General features: G+C 46.0%; 1 protein-coding gene across 3 annotated transcripts in view; it reads right to left on the reverse strand.

Moving 5' to 3' along the window:
* LOC138295999 (zinc finger protein PLAGL1-like) overlaps window positions 1–17,259 on the reverse strand; it is a 318,202-nt gene that overhangs the window by 97,105 nt on the left and 203,838 nt on the right. Inside the window, exon 3 of one of the 3 annotated variants that reach the window (XM_069234702.1) lies at window positions 14,193–15,272. The exons of the other annotated variants lie outside the window; for them this stretch is intronic. Coding sequence (XP_069090803.1) covers window positions 14,193–15,272 — 1,080 coding nt within the window. Of the gene's footprint in view, window positions 1–14,192; window positions 15,273–17,259 lie in introns of those variants that run through there. 3 annotated transcript variants of the gene reach the window in all.

Genomic DNA, 17,259 nt, shown 5'->3' on the forward strand with positions numbered 1-17,259 from the left:
GGTGCTGGTACCGGGGGTGGAGGCTGTACCTGTAGTTGGGGTGGGCATAGAGATGTCCGCCACCGCCAGGGAGCTCCCATCGTCGGAGGAGTCGCTGTCGGTAATGTCCCCTCCTGTCTCCGTCATAGTGCTCCCCTTCACCTCCGTCCCCTGGTGCCCTCACCGTCAGTTGGTTCGGCCTCCAGGCCAATGTGGGATGCAGCTCCCTCTTTTGCCGGTGCCTCTGCACCTCCGCCAGATGATGCTAATGCACACAAGAACAGGGGGACAAAACAAAAAGGGGGGGAAGAGACAGAGGATACACTTGGTCAATGCCAGCAACAACAGTACCGTTGGCGTACACAACTCACAGGGAACAGCCCTATGCACTAGGCCATGCACTACCTGTTACAATGCTAGTCACTAGCCCATGGGGTACAATGCCTAACGCCGTTAGCTGCACACCTGAAACCCACAGGACCCTGCCCAGTAGTAGATGCCCACCAACATTAATGTGGTTGGAGTGCATCAGAGCTTGCCCATCATGGAACCTACCCTGCCATGTTCACCCTGGCCTAGGGGCACCCACAGCCCACATCCCCCAAACAGGTAACACCTTAACGCGCACAAAGTCAAGAATCTGAATCTGTACTCACCCCCTTATGGCTGTTGTGATGCCTTCAAGCGCCCATCCAACTCCCGATAGGCCACCACCAGGATGCGGAACATCAGGGTGGTCAGGGTACGTTGGGCACCGGGTCCTCGGTAGGAGGCCAGTCCCAGCTCGCCCTCCCCCATATTCCTCACCCAGCGGCGCAGGTCCTCCCACTGTTTGTGGCAGTGGGTGCTCTGCCTGTCAAAGATTCCCGGGGTCTGCACCTCCTTGGCGATGGCACGCCAAATACCCTTTTTCTGATGGGCCCTGACCTGCAGGATAAATACAGCAGAAAAGGTATTAGTCATACCGTCCAGACTGTTATACTCTTGGCCCACCATATCCCTCCCATCCCCTTACGCACATGCATTGTCCACCATACATGCATCACTCTACCCAAGACCCCTCAACACCCCCCAATGAGGCTTACACACGCAGCACTCCATACATTCATGCCCCACGCATCATGCTCACAGTGTACTCACCTGTTGGTCTGGAGGACCATATAGTAAAGGGTACTGGGGTAGGACCCCATCCACCAGTCTCTCCAACTCCTCCGAAGTGAAGGCAGGGTCCCTTTCCTCAGACACTCAAGCCAAGGTCGCTACCGGACACACGTCACAGCAGCACTTGAAGTGTAGGTCCTCTCCTGTTGAAGGTCAGGTAGCAAGTGAGTGAACAGATAGAAAATGGTGGTCACGTCCACGATGTGTGTACCATCACAGCCGGCGTACATCACCATTGGCTCCTGGAACCCGTAGGCCCCAATGTTAACCGATGAGGTGTTGTACGGCGGTCACCGCCTGCAACGCCGCACAACACCAGCGGAATTACCTGATTTTCACTTGTCCTTCCTCACAGGTGAGGCAGCCGCCATTTCAGGGGGGCACAGGCCATGGCACCTAACTGCGTCACAGCAGAAATAGGCACATCAACTGACTTATCAGTGGACATACTGTTTCTGTATAACAAAAATTGTATATTCATCTGAGTATATGTTTGATTATGACATTCTGCTCACCGTTTTTCACTCTAGAGTTCAACCACTGAGGATGAATAGGAGATGGAGACATACCTCTGTGTACAGACCCCTGGTGGAGCTGGCGACAATGGAGGACAGGCACGGAATCCTAACCTACAGACCTGATAGGGCCACAATCCAAGAGCTGTGTGCCCAATTGGAGCCAGACCTGATTTCAGCTATCCGCCACCCCACAGGCATCCCCCCCCCCCCTAGTGCCGGTCCTGTCAGTGCTCCATTTCTTGGCAAGTGGGTCCTTCCAAGCGACAGTGGCCATGGCATCAGGGATGTCACAGCCTATGTTCTCAAACGTGCTGACCAGAGTGTTGTCTGCCCTGCTGAAACACATGCGCAGCTACATCGTATTACCCCAGGTGGAGGATTTGCCCACAGTGAAGGCTGACTTCTGTGCACTAGGAGATATCACCAACATCATTGGTGCTGTTGATGGTACACATACTGCCTGCGTCCCACCTTCCCCCCGGAGAAATGAACAGGTGTTCAGAAATCGAAAGAGCTTTCACTCTCTGAATGTGCAGATGGTGTGTTTGGCAGACCACTTCATCTCCCATGTCAATGCAAAGTATCCTGGCTCTGTGCATGATGTCTTTATCTTCAGGAATAGCAGCAACCCATATGTGATGTCTCAACTCCAGAAGCACCGGGTGTGGCTAATAGGTGAGCCCATTGTCCCCACCCAGTTGATGTAGGTATCTGGCCGTGGGGTTGTCCCTAACGGTGAGTGTGTGGCTAACAGGTATCCCTTGATATTTACAGGTGACTCTGGTTACTCCAACCTCTCATGGTTACTGACCCCAGTGAGGAATGCCAGGACAAGGGCAGAGGAACGTTACAATGAGGCACGTGGGTGAATAAGGAGGATCATTGAGCACACCTTTGGCCTCCTGAAGGCCAGATTCCGGTGCCTCCATCTGACAGGTGGACCTCTGTACTACTCACCCAAGAAGGTGTGCCAGATCATCGCTGCATGTTGCATGTTGCACAACCTGGCCTTGAGACGCCAGGTGCCTTTTCTGCAGGAGGATGAGCCTTCGGATGGTCGTGTGCCAGTGGTGGAGCCTGTGGACAGTGACGAAGAGGAGGCAGAGGAAGAGGATGTGGACAACCAAACTACAATAATCCAACAGTACTTCCAGTGACACACAGGTAAGACACTGTAACTCCACCTTCCATTGCAGTTTTGTGTTGAACAATGTACATGGCAGCCTGATTTCCCTATTTCTATGGCCACTTACTGTACCCTTTGGCATCTCTATTTTCAGATGTCTGTGCCCCACTCTGGATCCTGGTGTGTTTACTGCTGCCCACTACAGGTCATACCTATGTAAATATAACTGTACATTTGAATTGCAATGTCTACAGCTTAAGTAATACATATTTCAATCAATTGTCAGACTCCATACTTGTATTTGTTCCAAGGGTGTTTATTTATGTGATAATAAGTGTAGGGGGTATTTCAATGGGCTGGGTTGATGGAGAAATGTCCAAGATAGAGTCCAGTCTATTGGTATCACAGGTGCATTGTCCAAGTGGGCATGGGAAGTGGGGCAATGTCAGTTCAAGGTGGACAGGGTGACAGAGTGGGACAGAAGGGTGACAATCAGGTGAGTCCTATTTCCTGGCGGGGGTCCTGGCAATGTTCTCTGACTTCTGCCTGGATCGTAGGGACCTTTTGCGTGGTGGTTCTCCTTCTGCAGGGGGTGGGATGCTGGTGGCCTGTTGTTCCAGTGGCGGGGCCTCCTGTCCACTAGCGGAGGGCTGTTCTTCGGTGTGGCTAGTGTCAGGGGCCCGTTGGTGTGCCACTGCCTCCCTCATGGTATTGGTCATGTCTGCCAGCACCCCTGCAATAGTGACCAGGGTTTTGTGGATGTCTCTCAGGTCCTCCCTGATCCCCAGGTACAGTCCCTCCTGCAGTCGCTGGGTCTCCTGCAACTTGGCCAGTATCTGGCCCATGGTCTCCTGGGAATGGTGGTATGCTCCCAGGATGTTGGTGAGTGCCTCGTGGAGAGTCGGTTCCCTTGGCCCGTCCTCCCTCTGTCGCACAGCAGTCCTCCCAGCTTCCCTGTTGTCCTGTGCCTCTGTCCCCTGAACCGTGTGCCCACTTCCTCTGACCCTAGGTCCCTGTTCATCCTGTGTTTGTGGGGTTGCCTGGGGTCCCTGTAGTGGTGAACACACTGCTGATTGATGTGTCCTAGGGACAGAGGTATGGGCCTGCTGGGTGGGTGCTGTGCTAGTGTTTCCTGAGGGGGAGGCTCTGTGGTGGTTTGGGACCGTGCCTGGGTCACCGACTGTCCAGCGGTCCCTGATGGGCCAGGCTGGTCATTCAGATCCAGGCGTGCAAAGCTGCTGTCATCACTGTGGGCCTCTTCTGGGGGAGGCTGGATGTTGCTGGCACCTCCTCTCCGGTGACGTTGTGTGGGGGTCCTGTGGGGATGTAAATGCAGTGTTATTGTTTCTGCGTGTGCCATCTTGTGCATGGGTATGTTTCCCTCTATGGTTGTTATTAGCAAGGCAGCTTTGGCTTGTGTGATTTGTGATTTGGTTGGCTAAGTGATTGTCACTAGTGTGCATGCTGTGGTGATGGGTGTCCATGCAGGTCTGTGATGGGGGTCCATGCATTGGTGTAGCATGCAGGGCTTGGAATTGGGATGGGTGGGTTGTGATGGTGGGGTATATGTGAGGTAGTGGAGTGATGGGGGTTAGGGTAGAGGTAAGAGTTTGTGATGGCATGCAGGTAGGGGGTGAAAGTAGTTAAGATTTGACTTACCAGAGTCCACTCCTCCTGCTGCTCCTGCCAGGCCCTCAGGATGCATGATCACCAAGACTTGCTCCTCCCATGTTGTTAGTTGTGAGGGAGGAGGTGGGGGTCCACCACCAGTCCTCTGTTCTGCTATCTGGTGTCTTGCAACCACGGAATGCACCTTCACCCTTACGTCATTCCACCTCTTCCTGATGTCATCCCTTGTTCTTGGGTGCAGTCCCACGGTGTTGACCCTGTCCTCGACTTTCCGCTATAGCTCCATCTTCCTAGCAATGGACGATTGCTGCACCTGTGATCCAAATAGCTGTGGTTCTTACCGGAGGATTTCCTCCACCATGACCCTTAGCACCTCCTCAGAGAATCTGGGGTGTTGTTGTGGTGCCATGGGTGTAGTGTGAGTGGTGTGTATGTGGGTGTGTGGGGTGACGTGTTGGGGTGTGTGCTGTGAGGTGCGTGGATGATGTATGGGTGATGGTGTTTTGTGGCTCTGATTCAGTGGGTGCTCCTGGCTTGTCTCCCTCTCAGTTGACAATATTTATTTTGTTGTAAGGGGTTGTGGGTATTGTGGGCGTGTGTTTTATAGTGTTGTGGGTGTGGTGTGTGTGTCAGGTGTGTGTAGTTTGAATTGTCCAATGTGGTGTTGTTTTGTTAGTGTATGTGTATTTTGAGCGCAGCGGTATGTACCGCCAATGGTTTACCATGGTTGAATGTCCGCCGCAGTGATTCGTGTGTCATGATGCTGTGGGCGTATTTCTGTTGGCGGAGCGGTGTGGGTTTTGGTACCGCCAGTTTATCACTGACATTTGGGCTGGCGGACTTATGTGTGTCTGTATAGTGGTGGATTTCTATGTGTGGGTCATAATACCCGTAGTGGTACACCACCGTGGTCGCGGTATGTTGGCAGCAGTCAGCATGGCGGTAAGCAGCACTTACCTCCACTGTTATAATGAGGGCCTGGCTCTGTGTTCTCACCTATTGCTTGTGTGTGTACAAATGCTTAACACCACCCTCTGATAAGCCTAACTGCTCAACCACACACCACAAACAGAGCATTAGTATTATCTATTATTGCCTCTGTCAAGCCTCTTGGGGAACCGTTGGACTCTGTGCACACTATATCTCGTTTTGATATAGTATAGCAAAGAAGAAAAAACAGTTCCCCACATTTTATGAGACTGGACCTAGCAGGTCTAACATGACTAAACTAAGAATTAAAATGGCACACTTTATTCAAATTAGTCAGACATAAAAACTTTTCCATCATAAAATTGTCAGTAAAAAAATCTCATTTAAGCTTCAGGTTACAGTAAATATAAAACAAAATAACTTGTTAACACAAGTAATAATAATAATAATAATGATAATAAAGGATCTTATAAAGCGCAGGGCTACTCTACAGAGTGTCCTGGTGCTAATGGAACATTGACCTCTGATCTCGGAGGCAGAACAGAACTAAAAAGCTTAATTAAAAAACCATGTCTTCAGACTACATTTAAAGGATCCAGTGTCCTTGATGTCACGAAGATGCAGGGGGAGAGAATTCCAACCCAGAGCCACAAGCACAGAAAAAGAGGTAGCATATCCTCTTTGTCTTAGGCACCACAGCCAACAATGAATCCGCAGAGCATAAACTTCTGAAGGGACAGTAGTGCGAAAGTGTCCTACTTAAATAACTAGGGCCTACTCTGTAGAAAACTCTGTGGGCTAGTACCAATCCCTTCAAATTCACCATCGCCCCTTATCAGCAGTCAATGCAATTACTGAATAGAACCTGAATAGTAATGTTCCTTGAAATATTATGCAAAAGCCAGGTTGTCGCATTCTGCACCAGCTGGAGTCCCTTTAGTAGGTACCCCGGGAGACCCCAGTTTAGCGCATTAGCATAATCCAGCTGGGAAGTTATAAGGACATGGTCTATCATCTTCTGGCAAGAGACCAGAAGCAAAAACAGGAACTTCCTCAGCAATTGAAGAAGGCAAAGCAGGTTCTAACTACACTCTCCACTTGTGGCTTGAGAGGCAGATTGTTGTTGAATTTTACTCCAAGATTCCTAACCACTGTGGAGAAGGCAGCGGAGAAGGGGCAAAACTAGCCCATACCTCCCCACCCCACACAGGGGCAAGGGACCTGAAGACCAAAACCTCCACCTTACTTGTTTGACACTGGAGATTACTGCCATGCATCCACTGAAACACTGCTGACAAACATGTCTTAAATGTGTCTTGGGCACTAGAGATGTTCCCGTCCCAAGTTAAAACAATCTGCTTGTCGTCAGTGTAAGAGATGATCTGTACTCCAAAGGATTCCACCAACCAGTCCTGTCCCACCTATTCCGATGTCACACAAGCGTTGCATCAAAATAGGATGGGAAACCTATCAAATGTCGCCAATAGATCCGGCATCAGCAAGGCCACTTTCTTCCTGTTATCCATGGCCAATTTGATAACATCTGAAACTTCCACCAGAGCAGATTCTGTACTACTTCCCGGGCAAAAGTCAGACTGTGAGGGGTGAAGCAACTCATTAGTAACAAGATATCTAGAAAGGTGGATGTTAACTAATTTTTCAAGAATCTTAGACAATGCTGGCAACAAGGGGATGGCCCTGTAAATGGACAGAAAAGACTTATCTGCCAAATGTTGTTTTCAGCAGTGAAATCAATCTGGCGGTCTTCCAGCAACTGGGAACAGTAGCCTGGTACAAAGAGTTAACAGCTAACTCAGGGAAGGATTGATGGCTTCAGCATTAGCAACCAGAATCTCAGGCGCGCGAGGATCATCAAGAGGGCCAAAATTACAAGCTCAAAAGGCTTGCTCTGAGTCTTTCAATGAAATAGTGGAAAACTCTGTCAATAAGCTATCTGTCCCATAAGAGTCTGTGATATTTGGTCCTGCTGCCTTTAAAGTCTCAACAATGCCCACAATCTTGTTCTGAAAAAAAAATCAGGAAGTTAAGAACAGAGTTCCTGGGACACTTCCAGGGGCTGAGAAAAAGCAGATGGATTAATAAACTTCTTAGCAATTTTAAAAACCTTTTCAGGTTTATTGTCCTTTGTCCTTTGGTAAATATAACTTGCGCCAGGATCTTTCAAGCTTCTTACAGTGCTGTTGCATAGATCTAATTTCCTCAACAAACCAAGGGACTGAATGTCGTCTCAGACTGCCTGTGCTTGATCTAATGGGTGCTACCTGCTCAGCCACATTATCTAACCAGGTATTAACTTCCAATGCATATGCTTCAATATCGTCAGAAGGCCTATGGACGCTGTTATTACGAATGGCCGTTATTTCCTCTGTCTTAGTTTCAACCCAATTATTGTTTGGACGTGATGAATTGCGTCCTCTGTATTTTGGGCCTTGCTCCCATGCCCACCAAAAGTACACTATAGAGTATTCTGAGCAGGTGTTACTCAGGACCTCTACCACTTTAATACAACCATCTGAAAAAATTGGGTCCAATATATGACCTGCTGAATGAGTGGGTTTGTCCACAAATTGCTTTAGATTCCATACAGGCATTGTGCCCAGAAGAAGGGTGTCCTCTCTGTACGTTTCTTCTCTGGTGGGGCGCTTTGGGTTTTCCTTTCTCGAGCTTTTCAATACTGCCCTTCTTTTCCTTATACCTTTTCCCCGCTCTTCTTTTCTTATAGCTTCTATCTGGGCCTGTATTCCATCCTGTGTTCCTTGCCTCTTGAGCTGCCCCTCTCTTTTATTTGCCTCTTTGCCCTGAGGCGGCTAGGGTGCCCGTCAATAACCTGCAATCATGTTATGAGAGCCCCCCTGTTTTAATTGATCTGCCTGTTCCACAACCCCATCCCAGTAGCCAAAAGGAAAATAATACCGAAAACAAAACAAAACAAGAAAAACAAATAATCAACAAAATAATTTATTCAGGCTCTCCCTGAGTCCTGTACTGTTCCCGCATCCAATTCTCTTTTCCACCCCCCTCCCCCTCCTTTCCGTACGTTCACGCACCTGAGGTGCCCATGCTTTCCCTCAAGTGTGGCCGGACCTTGCGCTGGGTGCCTCCCGCGCCTCGGCCTCACTGGAAAGGTCTTCAGAATGCCAGCCAGTCACCATGAAGCCTTCTACTCCGTGTTCGCCTCCGGTAACCCCTCTCGTCGCCTTTTCTTTTCCGGACTCCCCGCCGCCACCATTCCATTCAGTGTCCTCCCTTTTACACCTACGAAAGGCGCGCATCACCTGCTCTTGCCCTCCGTCCCGCGGAAGTGACAAGGGATTGGACGGCGCTGCAAGCTCTTCCGGGTCGGAAGAGTCAGTGTCAGTTTCCTTTCGGCACGACGGGCCCGCTTGCTGTAGCAGCGGCCCGTCACAGGGATGAATTCCCCTTGGCTGCTGAGGGTCGGTGGGGGCCAAGAACCCCTCCTGTTACCATCAGTAAGTCCCACACAACAGTACTGCTGAGAGCTCATCGGAGGCCCTGTCCCCTTTCTGCACCACTCTGCAAACACCTCCCCTGGCACACTACTCGTTGTGAGATGAAGTCCCCTTGGATGCTGAGGGTCTTTGGGGGCCAAGAACCCCTCCTGTTACCACTAATAAGTCCCACACAGCAGGATTTGGGTATGGGGGTGGCTGTGTAGGCCTTTCAGTGGGTAGGTGAGTGGTTATATGGGTGAGTGGATGTGTGAGTGGTTATATGGGTGTGTGACTAGTATGGTTGTATGAGGAGTTGTATGGGTGTGTGTGAGTAGGTGTCTGAGTAGCAGTGTGGGTGTGTGAGTAGTTCTATGGGTGTGTGAATGGCTCTGTGGGGTGTGAGTGGGTGCATGAGTGGTTTTGTGGGTGTGTGAGTGGGTGTATGAGTGATTTTATGGATGTGTGGATGGGTGTGTAAGTGGTTGTATGGATCTGTGAGTGGTTCTGCGGATGATGTAATTTGAGATCTCGGTGATTTCATCAATGATGTCACTTATCATGTCATGAGTGATGTAATATATGACTTCATAAGCAGTGTATTGCAGGGGCATAATTTATAGTTAGCTCAGGTATCTGTAACTGCTGAACGTCAATGGTTTTATTCATGTGAAATCTCAGCCTAACTATAACGTCCCTGTAACCTTTGTTTTTTTCAGTGTTTAAATAGGACCATGTTCCATGTTTCCGCAGGATAGGAAATAGATTTCTTGTTTTGTTTACAACTTTGGTGAAATCTTACTCAATCTTTGTGAAACGTTCCCCCCCAAAAAAAACATTCACCTCAGCTCCTTCCTGGAAGGTTTCAAGCTGTGACTGATAAACAGGCGATCCCCAAACATGTTTTTCAAATTTGGTGTAATTCTGTTCAGCCATTTGGACTGTAGCATTGTTGGAAACTGCATGGGGAAACTTCATTTGGGACTACTCCTTTTTTGCTCCCCCCCCCCAAAGCCACCTCACCCCCATTCACCCTCTCCCCCACCCCACAGACACACACACACAGATCACCCTTAATCTTTTGTGGAAGGAGAACAGAGAGTTAACTTTTTTTAAGGAAGCTTTGGGGATAATTCATCAAACAGCACCAAAATTATTACCAAAATAAAAACCATTCTTCCAATGGAAAGTCTGTCCTAATCATAACTACTCTGCAACACATATTCAAATATATTTCTTCAACAAAAAAAATAATACTTTAGCAATATGATCATTTTAACATAGTTCTTCTGCGAAGAAATAGGAAAATTTTGATTTTGGTCTAACAATTTCTTGATTTTCATTAGTTTAATAAAAAATATTTGTTGGATAAATGTATTGTGTTCTGTGGAGTCGTCCCCCTAAACATCTGACTTGAGCTCAGATCTTCAACATGGTCAATGGTTGTCCATTTACGTCCTCTGTATTATTATGTCATAAATTATACTTTAATATAATTGATTTCATACCCTGAAATGTTCTGAAAGTCTTCAATAGTTTCCATAACTCTTCTCACAACCACATGATCAGTTGTAATAGCTAGCAAAGTATCAACATAAAATGTGACTTTCAGGGGAGATAAACCCCGTCAAAATCCTGGAACTGTAGATTGTTTTTAGTGACCAACAAATGGTTCAATTAAAAGAGAAAACAACAGAGATAGAGGACAACCCTCTCTTCTTCTATGTATTTGAAAATGCTTGATACACAAACCATTTACAATTACAGATGCATTAGGATTTTGTTTTTACAGTGATAGAGCGGTCCGTACTAATAATTTTACCTAGTTTCGGACGCTCTTTAGGCCGATGAATCTTTTGACTAAGTGGGAACTCTCTGTACTCTTAATCGATCAATTGCGTCAAATCAATAATCAATAACGAACATAAGCAATACCTTGATCAACATAACACTTAACAATTAATCCAGAATACATTTCGGCGAACCCTGACCTTTCAGTCAGGAATAACCACACCAGTTTATTCAAAGTTAGTGAATTTTATTTCCCTATATTAACAAAGCTAGCACAATATAAATGTGTCTCAACACCAAATGATAAACGTAGATGAACATTAATAGCTGTCCATAGCGGCGAAACAGGTGCAATCTATGTAGCATTTGAATCACAAGGCATTCGATAATAGCAATGCAAATCACTAATACGATAATCTGTAATGAACTAATTGCATACATTTAGTCAGCATAACAAGATCTCAAATTGCATCGTGGAACATATGGAATCCTCACCTAACCTCAAATTAGCATCGGCATGTGGGGCTTCATGCGAAAACAATTTAGCAACATTAATTTAGAAAAACTCCTAACTAGGGCTCTTATCAAAATCAGCAGTTGGTTACCTAAAGGAAACACAATGCAATTTTACAATTTCCTTTCATATTTACCAATTACGATCAGCAATCAAGGAAGTCTTCGTCTCACAGGTACCGTTCTTCGGTCAGCATGGGTACCGTTTCGATCAGCATGGGACGGGGCAAAGGGGCAGGGGTGGACGGGGCAGTTGCCTCACGGCGGCAAAGTAAAACTACTACTTCATGCAAAGGGATCACATCAAAGTTAAAGTCTCTAGGGCCAGAATCATTAAAGTCTCTTTCTCTCGATTATAGAAAGCATCAAAGTCTCTCAAAATGGCGTCGCAGCGAAGTGGGCCATAATAGCTACGAAGTCTGCAAAATGGCGTAGTGTCCGGGTAATGGCCAATGATAGCGCAATGGCTATAAGGCAATCATAGCGCGTAATGGCTTCCTTCTTCTCGTGCACCTGGTTTTTATAGACAACAGTTCAAATCCAGTAGGGTCTTCCATTGGAGGGTTCATAGGTTAGCTTCAAATTGCCCAATCAAAAACAACAGTTCTCAAGCTTTTACTTAAGCATACATTATCCTTGGAGATGGGTACGCAAGTTGCAACATTTTATGCCAATTAACTCACTTTCAGAGCTTCCATTGTCCGCACCTGCAGATCGACCTTGGAGTAAAGAGAAAATATGCCAGGCTGGCACGAAACCTTAAGATAAGCATGTGAACGATCTCAGTGGAAAAGTACAGCTTCAAGCAAAAATACACGTTTAATAGCACAGTGGAAAAATACGAGCATCTAAACCGCGAGACCAGGCAACTAGGCCAAAGCCTCCGCTAAAGTAATGCTAAGCTAAAACATTTCAAGCAAGCAAATCATAGCACACGTTTATAATTATGTCGGATTAGTGCAATTCTAATACACCACGTTATATAAAGCACGCTTATAAATGTTGGCAAACTACTCTGAGGGCACATTTTGTCCCCGTACAGTCTTTATTAGTTCGGTTAAAGTCACACATGATTATTTCACACTACGTTTATGCGTTAATAAATCAAAACCTTCATTTTCTGCTTCATCAATCCCTCCTCTGATGACTACTAGTCATCACACAAATCATGCCCACAAATTTTATTCCATTAAAATTCTGTCAGTTCTCTTTTCCTTTTAATTCCCCTAGTTTGCGCTTTGTATTCTTCTGCCATTCTTTTCATAATTTTCTCTTTCTTTCTTCTCTTAATTCTTTCCATAATCATTATTATTCCCCTTTTTATTCCCCAAATTCCAACTACGCAAATTATAACTATTAAAATTCCCTCTATTATTTTTAGCAATATTCCATTCCAAATTCCCCCAATCCAATGTCCCACTGAAGCAAGTCCTTTTCCAACCTTCTCCCACACTCCTGGTTCTTTCAGTTCCTTCAAGTCTGCACTTTCTTTTGTTAGATTAGCAAGCATTGTTTTAATTTTCACACTATTGTCAGGAATATATGTACAACAGTGTCGTGCACCAAGCATTTTGCAAACGCCACCATCCTTTGCTAAAAGAATGTCTAAAGCAAGCCTATTTTGAAGAGTCATAGCTCTTTCCGCTGCAAGTTCAGCATCTATCAGGATTATAGCACCTGAAAACTTTGTCAACATGTTATCCACTATAGTAGACAACTTTCTTATTTTGATGGAATTCAGCACAACTCCCAATGAAGGAATCATGGCTCCAAATATATCTCCTACCACAGCAGCTGCGGTCTCTCTTTTCTGGATACGATGGGATCCAGATGTCTTTTGAATCATCGATAGGTCATCCAGTTGATAAACCTTTGGGAACACTATACCCAAATAACATCTCCCCCACCATCCCTTTGGAAGACGATAATAGGCATTATACCCACAAATGTAATATACACCTGGAATGACAGGGTCAAGTCCGTTCATCATGAATGTCCATTTGGCCTTAAAGATAAACGTATGTTTACACTCACTCGCTCCTACAAAAATTTTGTCATAATAAGATTCACCTCGATATATACAAAATTTCCCTACATGCCAAGCATCTAAAGCTATTTTCCCTTGTGTCTTTATTGCAGCAAAATCATAATTATCTACTGAAGTCCTCTTATGTAGCTCTTTTTCTAATTTCGCCTTCATTTGTGCCCTTCTATCATCTGTGCGATCTAAAAAGCTTATTTCTACTGCAGAGAGCGAGCAGGTAAGATTTTCCCTATGAGCGTGAGCCGTTTCAAAAGGTTGCATTGGCTCGAAAAATTCTCTCATTATTTTAGCATCCCAATCTTTAGCAATCTGGCTTAGCTGCGCTATTATAGGAACATAAGCAAAAGTAACATCATAATTTGAGTAAAAATACTGTATGTTAGTTTGACCATAAAATCTAGACATTACTATACTACATGTAATCCCGTATGTAAGAGGCATGTGGTGATATGTCACCCCTTCCTTTACTGATGTCGGTATCTGTGTACACACATAACAATCTTTCGCATCCATAGTCTCAACATATTCTGTTAGCAAGCGATAGAAAACGTTATACGAAAGCTCTTTCTTATCATGCAAGAGTCTCTCATCTATTTCTAGTCTTTTCAATGCGGTTAGTTCAGTGACAGTAACAGGAGCAAAAGTAGAAGCATCTATTCTCTCATCCTCACCCTTTCCATGCATTCCAAGGACTATTGCCATTATTATTAGTACGCATGCAATTATCAAGCCTATACACACATATTTACAATATTTCTTTCTATTGTTTTGCGTCATGATCTGTATAGAATCAGAGAGCTAGAAGCACCTGTAAAAGAAACTATTTAGCAATTCAGTTACAAAGCTGAGCGAGCACAATGTTCACACCGTCTTCTTCAAAAGGCCAGTCACTTATCGGTTAGCAGCATTTGTCTCAATTCGGCAATAACTCAGTCTTTATCAGTTCAGCAAGTCTCATCCGGTTTAGCAATGTTTCAGCTGGTTGTTTGTTTCACGTTAGATTGTAGCAAGCAATATCATTTATTACTCTTTCAATCGACAGAGTCCATAAAACTTTTCTTTTCTATTGGTATCTCTTCTTCTTCTTCGTTCTCGATGCTTAGAGATACAAACTCGTCAGTCCAATCATCATTGACTACATATGCCCATTCAGGACCGGAATATCTTCTGTTCGGTATCCTTTTCCTTTTCAATTTTGCTTCTCTTTTCGATTCTGCTTCGCTGGTACTTTCCTCTTTTGTCAAGTCTTTTTCTTCACTCGAGGTTGGTACCACGACAGACACTTCCTTTCTTTTCTCTTTCACTTTTGGCCTTTCTCCGTCGTTCAAACCTTCTCCAGTCCTTTGTTTTACTGGTGATATACTTAGTCTCCTCTTTGCACCGTGTCCATTTGACGGACCTGCGACCTTTTCTGTAGAAGTTTGAACTGTTTCGTTCTGTTCTGCCTTGTCCCCTCTTTCTGGGGAATCAATCACGTTCTCCTTTTCTTTTTCGGGATCGTCTGCTTCTGGGAAAGCCCTCCTCTGATCAGGCTCTCCTGCTTTTTCACCTTTTTCGAGCCCTTCGTCACCGTTACTTTCTTCAGGCTCTTTGTCACTTTCAGCTGCTTCAGGTTCTTTGTCACCCTCAGCTGCTTCAGGCTCTTTGCTACCCTCAGCTGCTTCAGGTTCTTTGCTACCCTCAGCTGCTTCAGGCTCTTTGTCACCTTCAGCTTCTTCGTCGCTGTCTGAACTTTCTCCTTGGTCTTCCCCAAGTGAGTCGGACTCTTCGCCCTCCAATAATATCTCTCTCTCTCCTGCTTCTGCCTGTTCGCTTTCAGTTCGGTTTTGTTCTGTCTCAGCACTCAGCACTGTTTTATCAGGCATTGGTAGTTTCAGCGCTTCAACTTCCTCATCTGTGGGACACAACACCTTCTTTGTGTGACTGGCGTGGATCCAGTTGGGAACCCCCGCACACTTCACAGCGGTAGTTGTCGTCAGGATCACTTGGAAAGGGCCTTTCCAACGGGGTTCCAGACACGACTTCCTCCCGTGCTTCTTTACCACGACCCAGTCACCTGCTTTCAGTGCGTGTCCTGGACCTTGGATCGGTGGCAAGGTGGTCGCTTCCACCTGGTGAGAGAAAGAGCGAACCACGTCAGCCAGACCCTTGCAGTAGTCTAACACCATATCATCTGTAATATTCAAAAGCGCGTTTGCGGGAACTGCAGGAAGTCTCATAGCCCTGCCCATGAGAATTTCATGCGGAGACAATCCAGTCTTTCTATCAGGAGTGTTTCTCATTGACATTAGCACCAAGGGCAATGCGTCAGGCCATTTCAAATTTGTCGATGCACATATTTTCGCCATTCTCGATTTCAGTGTATCATTCATCTGCTCCACCAGTCCTGAGGCTTCAGGGCGATAGCTACAGTGCAGCTTTTGCTCAATGTTCAGCGCTTCGCAAAGTAACTTTATCACCTCGTTATTGAAGTGACTTCCCCTATCTGATTCTAAAGAGATCGGGAATCCGAAACGTGGTATCAACTCCCTCAACAACAGCTTCGCAACTGTAAGGCTGTCATTTCTACGTGTGGGGTATGCCTCAATCCAGTGACTAAAAATGCACACAATCACCAACACATACTTCAGACCTCCATGCACAGGCATCTCAATGAAGTCCATCTGCATACGACTAAAAGGCCCGCTTGCCCTACCAATGTGGCTCGCGTTCACAACTGTTCCCTTTCCTGGGTTCATCTGCTGGCAAGTGACACATCGATGGCAAACTGTTTCTGCAGCTTGACGAAATCTGGGGTTAAACCAATCAGTTTTGAACAATCTTATCATGGCATCTCTCCCTAGGTGAGCTTGCCCATGATAGAACCGCGCAAGCTGTGATAAGAGACTATTTGGCAAAACAAATTTTCCCTCATTTGAAACCCATAACTCATCTTGTCTCTTTATACATTGTGATTTAATCCAGGAATCTCTTTCATCCTCCCTGACATTATTTTGTAATGCTTTTAATTCATCTATTGTATCTACGACCTTCAAGGCAAATGCTTCAGCTGGTTCGAGTTCTGGTTCACTTATCGAATTCCATTCATCTCTGAGTAATATACAGTTCAAGGCACAAAATCTTGCGACTTGATCCGCATACGCATTTCCCAGAGAAACATAGTCCTGTCCTTTCGTATGAGCACTACACTTTACCACTGCAACTTCGGCTGGCACTTGAATGGCGTGTAACAATTCCCTTATCCTCTCCCCGTTCTTCACTGGGGATCCTGAAGAAGTCAGGAAACCTCTCTGGGACCATAGTTGTCCAAAGTCATGCACAATCCCAAACCCGTATTGACTATCAGTGTAAATGGTGACTTTCATCAATGCAGACAGTTGACATGCTCTGGTAAGGGCTACAAGTTCTGCTACTTGTGCAGAATAGACTCCTTGAAGCCATCCCGCTTCCAAGACACCTGTTACAGTACATACAGCATATCCTGCTTTCAAAATCCCCATCCCGTCTCTTAGACATGAACCATCAACAAAAAGAATTTGATCATTTTCATCAAGCTTGGTATCCTTAATGTCCGGTCGAGGTTTTGTGCAAAATTCAGTCACCTGAAGGCAGTCATGCTCGACGTCTCCAGCGTTCTCAATTTCAGCATTTTCTCCAGGGAGCAAGGTTGCTGGATTCAACGTAGTGCACCTTTTCAGCTGCACATTCGGTGAGCCCAGAATTATCGTTTCATACCTTGTGAGTCTTGCTCCAGTCATGTGCTGCGTTCGGGAGCGGGTCAAAAGTATCTCAACTGAGTGAGGGACCATGACTGTTACTGGGTGTCCCATCACTATTCCTTCACTCTGAGTGAGGCTGATACCAACTGCTGCTACGGCGCGCAAACACCCTGGGAGTGCTGCTGCGACCGGATCCAAAGTAGCTGAAAAATACGCTACTGGTCTGTTTACGCCACTATGGGCTTGAGTCAAGACAGACAAAGAACATGCATCACGTTCATGACAAAACAATGTGAAAGGCTTTGTGTAATCAGGCATACCTAAAGCTGGAGCCCTACACATGCATTCTTTCAATTCAACAAAAGCATCCATCTCATCT

Source organism: Pleurodeles waltl, chromosome 5 (assembly GCF_031143425.1).
Source record: "Pleurodeles waltl isolate 20211129_DDA chromosome 5, aPleWal1.hap1.20221129, whole genome shotgun sequence".
Taxonomy (NCBI): Eukaryota; Metazoa; Chordata; class Amphibia; order Caudata; family Salamandridae; genus Pleurodeles; species Pleurodeles waltl.